Below are 11,789 nucleotides of genomic sequence, written 5' to 3'. Positions count from 1 at the left end.
AAGCTTATAATAAATAAATATCTATTAAAACTACAATAGTGCGCTCTAGCAATCTTAAATATACTAGTGAAAAGGCCGTTTTCGGTGGCCTTTCGGGAGCCCTAAGTACTGGGGCGGGTCCAGATATTTGCAGTAGGGGGTCCAGAAAGAAAAAAACTCTTGGAATGACAAGTTTAAATGACAAAATGACATGGTCAACCATCTTTTGTCTAGTCACCCTCCCATGAATAAGAGAAAATTATTCTTAAAAATGAACTCCCACCCCACAAAGGACAAAAAAGAAAAAACTGCTGTCTACATCTCTATAATTGTTTTGCCTGCCAAAAAACAAATTAAGATAGTATGGGGTGGTCCGGATGTTGCTGACAATCACCTCCTCTGGATCTGCTGCAGAAGTAATGTTTAGATAATCAGTCTGTCAAGACCAGTCGGCCAAATACTAATGCCGCATACTGCATATTTGAGGCTTGCTAATTGTTAAATTGAGTAAATTAGCATAAGAATGTGGCAGTACACTTTAGTAGATAGAAGCCGTAATACTTTTATTCATGACTGATAATAGTAAATCAACTTCAGTAAATGAACCCTCATTTTAAAGTTTATAATGTGGAGAAAATGAATATATTAAAAAGTCACTGATACTGCTTTTGGCATGGCAAGCCTCATATATACAAGATTAATATCCTAATGCAAATATTGAATACTGCTAAGAATAGTGAATCCTAACGTATGTTGCTTTTGTAGCGTAACAAGTCCTTATCCAATATTTTGTATTTTGTTGTAGTGTAGAATAATTTTTTTATAAATAGAACTCAAAAAATGCACATAATGGTAAGCCACCTTAAAAAGAATTGTGCTATCTTCACAAACTTTTGGTCTTACTCAAATTAGTATATGGCGAGACTGGTATACTAATTAATGTACATGTACATAGCAATGCGTGGCGTGACCTCTTAATAATCATCATATATATAATACAATAAATATAATAATATAGCTTGTTTTTATGTTTCTATTATTTCATCTTAAACATTTAATTCAGTTAATTTCATCTTCCTTAACGTTGTAATAAATTTATATTTTATTAATGTATTATTTTGTAATGTTATATCAATTTTAACTTGTAAATATGTACAGTATTTTTACATTGTTAAGAACCTTTGCAATATAAATTAGGTAAATAAACTAAAATAAATCATGGCTGATCATCATGTACTGGATGTGTCATTAACTGGATCATGCTTTATTATGCTTAATTGATTTGTTCATGGCTCAGCATGGGTGATTATGATTTGATTATGATTGATTATGGTTGACTATTGTTGATCCTGTTTGAACATGGTTTTTCATGGTTGATTATGACTGATCACGAACTGTATACTCTGACAATGTTTATTTACAAGCAGTACTGTTCTTGGTTGGACAACACTTAGCCTGGTTCACGTCAAACTTGTGGTTATGATAAAGTTTGTTAGTCGGTACAGTTTTGTCCACCTCATTTATATTATTTTATTTCTTGTGTATGCTTTAATAGTCTTATCCATTTTTTAAGGTAGGAAAGCAAAGCCATGATAATGTAGGGAACAATGCGTTATAAAATGAATACAGCAAATTAAGCATACTACTGGTGCAGCATGGTATTGGGCTTTCAATAGTAACAAATAAAATGGGTTTGTGGTAGGAGGTGAATGATTGGAATAAAATTGGTAGTGCTAAATTACTGTACATGCATAAATATAAATACTCCTCAGGTAGTAGATGAGGCTGCATGTTGTGTATGTTTGAATTTGTATCCAGTGACTAAGGGAATGTTGCCTTGAGCAGAAATAGATATGTGTGCTGTATAAATCCTAATAATAAAATAATAACAATCATAGTTATTGAAGCAAGCTCTTACATGCCCACTACATACCTGCTTTACTTAAAAGTAAATTATTACTGTTCCAGGCTGTTGTACCCGTTTGTGTTGAGCATTGCCTTAAACTTGGCAAAATGTAAGTTAATTCTTTTATTATATGGAGGTAAATTAATATAAAAGTACATCATGATATCAAATTGAATTTCAGTGTTCTAAACAACTTGCAGTTTGTGTTAGGAACTGTAGTACAAAAGGTAGAAATTTTAAATAGCATTTGACTATACACATTAAATATTGAAACAGTTATTTTTATCATAAGTAAACTGTAATTTTGAATATACTGAAAACTGAATTATTATTATTAATTATTTAATTTATAGTGATATTTTATTTGGACCAATCTATGAGCGTTTCAATCAAGACATAACAGCAAATGGTGTTTTCCTAGAGTGTTTAGAACCATACATTCTAAATGACCGCCTGACTTCCATTACACCTGCTGTAATGAAGGATTTTGTAGACCACTATCAAATGAAGGGAATGGTGCAGAACGTAGAGGCTTGCATTGTACATATGGATGTAGCTAGTCTGGATATACACCAGGTATGTAGCTAGTATGGATTCACACCAGGTATGTAGCTATACGCCAGGTATGCAGCCAAAAGTATGCTTGGGCTGATGTTTCAAAACTGCAAGCAAGAGTGTATTATATCTTTCTTATAGTTATTTATAAATAAGTTTCTTCTTTCCAATCATTTAAAATAGAATGGACTCATAACAAATGGTTATGCTTCATCAGTCTAGCAGCCAGTTGGCTTGGTTCCTTACCTAATACCTCTCCAAAATCAAGGAGAGCAAGACAAGGCTTACACTTGTTTATAAATGTCTTAATTTACATTTGAATGTTAATATTGTCTCTATGTTTAATTTTAATGTTCCAGTAAATGACTTCTGTCGTCTTTCTTAAGCTTACAATTATTGTCGTTCTGAAAACGATAGTCTTGATATTTTTTATTGTAGTTTCAACCAATTTAAGTGTGCTATTATTGTCCTTATTTAATATTTATTGCCGGTTTTGGTTTTATTTATTTGGTTTTTTTCTTCATATTACTTTTATATCCATTTAGATTTATATTATAATATGTTGTATTTAAATGTTATTTCCATCCTGTTATTGGTGTTTCATGCTGTTGGATGCAATGAATAAAAACAAATGAAATAAAGATATGCACCAGGTTTGAAGCTAGTATGGAATTTACTACAGATCATCCCAATTATTTCTACTAACTACTGATTATGCCTATTTGCCATAGCTGGCCTTTTATTAACAAATGAACATACAGTAATTCCAGTCTAGGGCTACTGTATCATCCTAAATGGCTAACACCTCATGCAGGACTTTATATGGAAAAATATTTAATGTTGTTTTAATTAGGAGAACACTGCTAATACAGTAAAGTAATCTGTCCTAGTACTGGATAATATAGTTCAGATGATGACCATGATAGTACATCCATACATCAAATTATGATGGCATTCACAAAATGATGTTGGTGTTGTATTGATTTTAGGTAGTGAGTCTATGCTGGTCACATGGTTTGTATGATGCTATCATCTATGTGTACAATAAAGGGATGCAAGATTACACAACACCATTGGAGGACCTGCTGAAGAAACTGAACATTGCTGTACAAGCTGGAAAACAACTCACAGGTATTCTTGCTAATTATGTATAAGTAACATAGACTGGATCAAAAAAGTTCACAGAAGGGTATCTACTGTAGGAGAATTCTTAGACCCCACTGTGGGCCAACATCATATGACGAACGTTTAATTACACTTGGTTGGTTATCTTTACGTGATAGACGATTAATGATTTTAATTTCATTTATTTTTCGATGTTTATATAAGGTTGCTTCCTGTAACAGTGTTTCCAACAACATTCAAGTCAACCCGCGTCACACCGAATCACTCGCGTTTATTCATCATTTTGCTCGTACTGATGCTTTAAAATATACTCCAATCCATAATTTTCCTGTTGTTTGGTCATCAATTCCTCCTTTAAATAAAGATTATGCTTTTGTTCACCCTCTTAAATTATATTTATTTAAGTTAAGAAAACACCTTCTTGATAATACATAGGTTTTGTATAAATTGCAACTCCCTGATTCTGTGCAATTTCATTTTAATTATATTTCACTTCCATAAACCCATCCCTTTTCAATTGCATATTTTTTTTTCCTTTTTGAATCTTGCATTTTATTTACTTCTATTTTACTGGACCTTTCAAATTGTTGGTCTTTGAATTGTTTTTTTTTATTGAATTTGTAAATATCTGAATTTTAACTGTGTAATCTGTTGTTTGTACAGGGGTTGCAGACACATTCGTGTTATGGCGCATTGTTGCTGATGCAACCCCTGGACCGTTGATGTCAAATAAATGAATGAAAAATGAAAATGAAAATGACAACTGATGTAATCTGACAAGTGTGGCCAGTATTTGGCACTTGTCCATACGAAACAAGTTTTTAGCAATAATATATATATATGCAATTCTTAAGTTAGAAGGTTAAATAGAAATAAAAAATTAGTGTGTGGATGGTGGTCAGTTAAGTTTAAAGAAGTTTGACCCACATATAAAATAACAGTATTAATAATGAACAAAGAATAACATAACATGACCTAAAAAATGAAATGAATTTAGTAGTGTTTGACAGTCAAAATTAGAAGTAGTTTGGGGAGGGGAAACTGTGACAGGTGCTTGTATTTTTCTGCTCTTCAAATTAATGATTAGATAACAGTTTTTACTTCCTCTTTTTGTTTATATTGTTATCAACAATATAAACCTAGGCATAGTCTGCATAAAAAAAAATGAGGTTGACTTTGTAAACACATAAACTAGTGGTAAAATTGTAGAAAGCTGAAATTTCACATGTACGTGCTGTCTGGTGTGACGTTTAACCGCTGGTAATGTTTGATGAATAATAAAGATGTAGGTGATAAAAACAATCCAAAAAATATTTGCTAAACATGATTGCTTGAGGTTACGTGCAAAATTTTCTCATAAATAAGATCATCCATGAATTCCTATTATGAGAGTCGAGTCAGTCCTGTCTCTGTATTGCTTCCTTGCAACACAATTGGCCTCTAGGTATGTATTCCAAAAAACCGCCAGATTTGCGGTACACGTTTGATGGAGAGCTGCGGCAGATGCCCGTTTTTTGCTGGCAGCCAAACATTTAGAAATGTAATAGGCCTAGTATACGATGTTCGGTTTTCCATACAGTACGGTTTGTAGGCCGCTCTTTGTTCGCAGGCATACAGCCAAGCATTAGTATTTAATGTTGTATCAAAGGAAATCACAATTTCTCGTGTAGACTGCCGATATTTACTGTCTCAAATTTTCGAGCATGTGGGTTATCACAATAATTTTAGTTAAATTTATTCAAATTTAATAATGCTTAGTGAGCATATTTATTTGTTATTCAATCAATCATCCTATTACTATGATGATGTCTCATAAAAGCCGATATTCTAAGCTTAAAGCCACAACTACCATACTTAATCCTACCAGGGCACAGGTGGGCAAAGTGCGGCCCGACCGCAATTCTTTTGTGGCCCGTGAAAATGAATTTAGAACCTGTGTGTGCGGCCTGCCAAGCAACATTGGCTGGAAAAAACATTGTTTCTTACGACCCGACACCGATCATATGTAAGAAGTAACATCAAAACTGAAAATAAACTGGTGTAAAAGCAGTAATTGGAGGTTTTCAGAAGCACACTGGAAACATAAAAGTTTGGGTGTGGGACTCGGTGTTAAATAAAAAATTCCCTTTGACCCTTCGACCGCTTTTATGCCAACCCCAGCGCCAGCAAGGTTTCCTACTACACTACATACGGGACTAAACAAAGCATGCAACATCATGCGTCTGGTTGCTTCTAAACAGGACAGGACGAGAAATACCATGTGATGCACAGTTCAAGCATCGGCAGTTTTGGCATGTGACGTATGCCTTTTTACTGATAAATCACAGTAAATAAGGGATGCCAGTCAGTTTGAGCGGATGTCAGTTTGAGCGGATGCCAGTTCGAGCGGATACATTTAGTGCGAACTACAACAAGAGCGAATTTATCGTCGTCCTATTTTTGTATTTGTTTGTTTTAAATGCAAAAAATGCTCTGTGCACTAAAGTTGTGAAATGTTTTTGGTACTTTTTGATAATTATTCCATGTTTGAATCACAGTCTTGGCAAATCCGACTAAAAGATGGCCGCTAGAAAGCACTTAGTCCCTATATTTTAAAACTATAGAATTTCGCACACAGAATTCACGGTTTTTGTCTCCAGTTAGTTGAATTATATAGTGTTGTAACAGTATTTGTAGATTTACGATTTAGGTCTATATTCGTAAATGGGAGTAACTGTAATTGTAATTTTTATTCACCATAGAAATTTAAATTATTTTTGCACAAATCATTGGTGTAGTAGTGTGACACAGGGACGGATCCAGTGTAGGGGACACGGGTAGGCACGTTCCCCCCTCGTCTTGCCACTAAATTTTTAAAATGTCAATGCATATTAATGTTATGTGCTACTCACTTAACTATTCTGAAACTGTTGTGCCCCCACCCCGCCGTTTGAAAAATTCTGGATCCTGTAGCCCCTGTGACAGACTATCAACAGCACAGTAACTTAGTAATGTGGAAAGAATAACAATGACTAAACATTATTTTTATGAACGTAAGTATGTTTAATAGTAAATTGTTAACCTTATAAATAAATTAAATACAACTTTTTTAATACGTAAGGCTATAGGCTTTTCCCCTGGCTCCAGTAGCATATCTAGAGGTCTTGAAATGGGGGTGCTGATTGGGGGTGCGAAGGTAAAGTAGGGGAGGGCTCGATGATTAGTTGAGAGATGCTAACTCACAAAATAAGGTGATTTTAGTTGATTTTTAACTACTTGCAATTGATTTTTTTTTTTGGGTGGCTCCCAGGCAAAGCCTGAGCCTCGGCCGAATGCAAATTGTTAGCTCAAAATAGGAAATTTTAAAGTAATTCGTACATAACTTGCACAGGCTGTTGTTCGCACTACAAGGAAATCTTTTCTCCGCTCGAACTAGCATCCGCGTAGATAAATTCCACTCGAATCCGCTTGAACTGGCATTCGTTCGAAGTGGCATCCGCTCGAATGGACTGGTTCCCTAAAAAAAGTATTACAGCTTCAAGAAAGCTCTTATTTTTATATCAATCACACATTGATTTCACAAGTTTTCATTCTGCAATCATAAAAGTGCATAAGCAGTATCGTCAATATTAGCGAGTTTCTAAACCATGTGTGTTCTGACGATGTTCATAATTGTTTTTTTATTGTTTGGGTGAAGTGTTTAAAACACTATGAATGAATGTAATATGAAAATAATTATTTAAACAGCCCAAACCACTGCTTGAATGAGGTAGAAAATGTAGGAATCCTAGTACAGAACTGTAGTGAGTATAATTACAAATACAGGGCTAGCAAGCCTAAGCCCTTAGAAGTCTAGACAATTTTCGCCAGGGTTTGCGATCAGGGAATTATTGAGGAGTAGGTTGATAAATTTATACAATGGAATAATATTCGTAAGTATTGTATTTGTGTAAATACTGAAATGTATAAAAATGTGAAATAAATCAAACCATATAATTATATAATATTTTTATCATGAAAAACCTGATTCAGATAATACAAACAATATCTAGTAGCAATTTAGGGCCTACTATAAAAAAGGAAATAATTAAAACATTTTTTTTCTCCCCAAAATATTTTTTTCTAATGCCATAGAAGACGTGCACGCAAGGGTTATAAATTAATTTGTTTTATAGGGCCTAATAATATTAACAAAACATCTTGCATAATAATCACCTTTAAAACTGCTAACCAAGAGCACTATAAATATAAAAAACCTTACCCAAGGTTAATTTAAATCAAAAACCATTTTAAGCAAATTTAGAAGTACGCTATTGCAAAATTAGCGAAGTACAATCAGTTTTAACGTACACACATAGGACCTACAGTGTACCTAATTTTTTTTTCTAGGTCCGCACACATTGTAGTCTATTTCGTGAAGGCATGCATGCTGTCAATGCATCTGGTTATTTGCTCTTCTTCCTTTCTAGTCCTGTTCTTGTGCCAGATGCTATATCGTTGATGCACGAGTGCATTGGTTTGGTCGCAGACCAGTTTGCGACGATTGCTCTTTCAGCGGGTTCGGCTCATCGTACTAATGTCCTTTAGGGTACCTCTATCTCACAGGGCCATTTTGACCGCTTATTCAGCTGCCTATTCTACGGAGCCGAGGATTTGTTTTTCGGTGCCCTTGGCGCCCATGTTGATGTTTGGGCCCAAGAGCTTGAGGTTAACCAGCACACGTACGCTCGTGTTCCCAGGGCCGCTGACCGGGCTAGCGTTCATTCCAGGTCCGGGTGTGCGGCTTCCTCATGTCCTCCAGCGGTTCACCGTTACCCAAGGGCCTACCAACCTCCTCCTGCACACCCTGTAGCGCCTCCCCCTCCTCCTCTTACGAATGTCCCGACAGCGCTGTGGCCCCGGTGCATCAGCCTGCTTCCGGTTTGGACTCTGCCTATCATGGTGGTCGCCAGGGCCAACGTGGGCTGGTGGGTCCCCGCTACTGCTGAGGGTGGTGGTCCGTCGGGCACCGCAGGTGCACCTGTACAGTACTGTATTTAACACATTGTAATTTATAATAACTAACAATATCACCAGCTCTGGCACAGGATTAGTTTATATATCATTGTCACAGTATACTTTTATCCAACATTAAGGCACTCATTAATTAATGTTATTTGTATAATTTTTTTATATAGATCAACAAGTAAGACTTGGAAATAAACTTTTAGTGTACATAAGGTAAGAATCTTACAAAAATGATACTTAGTCTCTATTTTATTTAATCTCCCCTTTTTATATATAAACAAATACAATTTATTGACAGTTTAGTCCTTCATTATTATTTGTCCAGGGAATTTAGTTGTCTGTGTTGTCACCAATTTTTTTCTCTGTGATTTCATGTATGTTTCAGTTGTTGTCTAGCTGGAAGAGCTTATCCATTAGGTGATATTCCACATTTTCTGGTTAATCAAGTTAAAGATGGAGTAAGTATTATCTAATTCATTTCACCTGTGATTTCTTCATTACATTGAAGTAGTTCTCATGCCCAAAACCCAAGTATAAGTCCCCAACATTGTCACAGTGGTCCGTAGAGGTTTCTTGTTTCTGAACTAGGCAGAATGTCTAGTCTGATGGTTTTGTTTTTCGTCATTGCATCCTCTTTATTTAGGAATGTGTGCAGTTGGAACATGTAGGCAGTGTTTCTGCAGCACTTATTACCCGATAAATTATTGGAAAGCAGCCATTTCATTATTTTTCGCTGTGGAAACGGGGCCCAAAGTTTCCAATAATTTTTTGCATGAGAATCAGATAATTTATCGATAAAAGCTCCTAATGCAAAATTAGATAAAATTTGACTGATATCATATCAGGGTCATGCAAACAATTCTTTTGGGTAGTTAGTTTCTAAGGCAACTAGTAGTTAGTAAGCCTAGAGGCCTAGGCTAGGCTAGTATCAAACACATCATAAAAAATAGTTTGTAAATTTTCGTGCATCTGAAATATTTTTAAAAAGCCTCAAAACGGCTGCGCTTACCGTAACATAGACATTGCCTGGCTGGGCCTAGGTCCATCCCTACCTATTGTGTATTGTACCGTAAAGCACTCTAAACAAAGCTAGCATTCTTTTTAGTCTTCTTCTCAATCCCCATAGAAGTAAATAAAACATCATTGTGATAGTACATTTTCCAGAGTGAAGTAGTACTATTAAAACGATTTCGTTCTTGGCCTATGCATATCTATCTCGCGCAAAAAAATTGGTCACATGCTAACTCAACAAAAAGGATGTTTTGATGTTAAGCGCATTTCATTGTCCATAATTTTGCAAGGTGGAATAAAATATTTGAAGGGATTTTAAATAAATAATCATAGAAATTATTGGAGAAACACAGCCATAAATGTTTAATCAATTTAAGTTGGAAAACAGTAAAAAATGTATGTCTGCCTATAGGTTTGGAAATGTTTGACACAGCTTCATACTGAAGAGCAGCCGCCGGATGAGCCTGTGTACCCACATCTTAGAACATTGCTTGGATTTGACACTAGAGAGTTTCTGAATGTCCTGGCTTTGGCATTTGAAGAGCCAGAATTCAAAGTGCAAGAGTAAGTTATATGGTGTTATATTGGTGGGTGTGTATTTCGTGTGTGAATACATATACCGATGTAAAACCCCTCAATGAACAATTTTCTTAACAGTTATGTGACCTTGACAATAAGGATGTTGGAAGGAACATTCTCCCTCCAAATTAGCATGAGTTTAAATAATATGCCATGAAATTCTTTTTCAAATAATTATATTGATTTCATACAGAAAGTAACAAAATTAGACACTATTTCATTGATTTACAACGGTATGATCCTCTGTAAATGTGTACGTAAAGTCAAGCATTTTTAAAAACATGTAAAGCGTTGCACCCTCCTTCCCCCATTTAGCTGGAGCTGCCACTCTAGGCTACACTTATTTTTCACAGAATTCACACTATAATCTTTCTCCCTTCAATCTTGAGGGCTCACATGTAGTAGAGCAAATTTTTAAGCTACGTAATAGTAGGTAGTAGCTGGTAAATCATAGGAAGTAATATTCAAATCAAGTTGCTGCTTAACACTGGAAACACAAATAATGTACAAGTCAGATAGATAATAATACAATGCTCAAATATATAGGAACATGATGTCATTATGAACATATATATTTGAGCACTGTATTATTATCTTTTGCATTTATACATTATATATTGTGTATATTAATATATTATATATTATTTATTATGTATCGTATAATACAATGTACTGTAGCTACTGTATATTTCTGTACTTTCGCTTACAAGAGGGTAGCCCAAAGCAATAGGGGAAAATCCAGTAGGGGAGAGGGACATCACTGGGAAGGGCTCCTACCCCGTTTTGCCACTAATTTTTGCTGCGAAGCAGCCAATTCATATTCTTGACAGCAATTTGACCTCTGAAAGGTCATTGTTTGTCAAAAAATGAGTGCCTAAGACGACTGAAAAGCGGAGTTTCCTTCTTTCGTTCTGTGCCTAAGACGACTGAAAAGCGGAGTTTCCTTCTTTCGTTCTGTCGGGTAAAATCAATTACTTTAGGCGACGTTTGTAGACTAACCTACTCGTACCAACGTCCGCATGTCGCGCTAGCCTTATCCTACTATAGGCCTAGACTAGCTAGGATGGTATAGACCTAGCCTTGAAGACGAAGGTCCCAATGAAAAACAATGTCGCTCTTTGATAGCTAACATTGTCTATTTAACATCACAATAATTCATTATTAGACCTATAGTTGTTTTTTGAATTCTACTCCACAAATCTTAGTCGATACCTCGCACAACTGGCTAACTATTGTCGTGACGTCATGGCTTGCTGGCTCACACTTGTGATATGTCTTGCACTTGTGATCAAATAACACGCTGGCTCGCACTTTCGCAACACTCTTTGGCAGTCAACTCGCCCCTAGAAAACCCGCCCTTGGAAACTTGCCCTATAAAAAAATGTACACTTCCTAGACCATGCAGTCTTCAAAATAAAAATTGTAACCTTTGGTAATCAACTACATTTATACATAGAAATTTTTGAAACTTTATTAAAAAAACCTAAACCATAATTCACCACACTATAGGCACTTTTTGACAAAAATGAAAAATTACGACTTTGTTACCCAATGAGAAGTGTTCAAATATAGACAATGGGTCGTGTCTCATTATTTGTTACAGTTTTATTATTCATTATTTTCACTTGACTCGCATAAATTAACACAT

General features: G+C 35.3%; 1 protein-coding gene across 1 annotated transcript in view; it reads left to right on the top strand.

Annotated features, from left to right (window-relative positions):
- Nucleotides 1-11,789, top strand: part of LOC117102180 (vacuolar protein sorting-associated protein 8 homolog) — a gene marked incomplete in the record, with an annotated part of 68,474 nt that overhangs the window by 29,772 nt on the left and 26,913 nt on the right. Inside the window, 6 exon segments of the mRNA XM_033242397.1 lie at nucleotides 1,948-1,994; nucleotides 2,239-2,461; nucleotides 3,430-3,571; nucleotides 8,722-8,764; nucleotides 8,937-9,009; nucleotides 9,975-10,126. Of these exon segments, the coding sequence (XP_033098288.1) occupies nucleotides 1,948-1,994; nucleotides 2,239-2,461; nucleotides 3,430-3,571; nucleotides 8,722-8,764; nucleotides 8,937-9,009; nucleotides 9,975-10,126 (680 nt within the window).

Source organism: Anneissia japonica, unplaced genomic scaffold (assembly GCF_011630105.1).
Source record: "Anneissia japonica isolate Jap-2015-1 unplaced genomic scaffold, ASM1163010v1 scaffold287785_len535756_cov143, whole genome shotgun sequence".
NCBI classification, from domain to species: Eukaryota; Metazoa; Echinodermata; class Crinoidea; order Comatulida; family Comatulidae; genus Anneissia; species Anneissia japonica.
The sequence above is the reverse complement of the archived record's forward strand: the minus strand, read 5'-3'. Positions and strand labels throughout refer to the sequence as shown.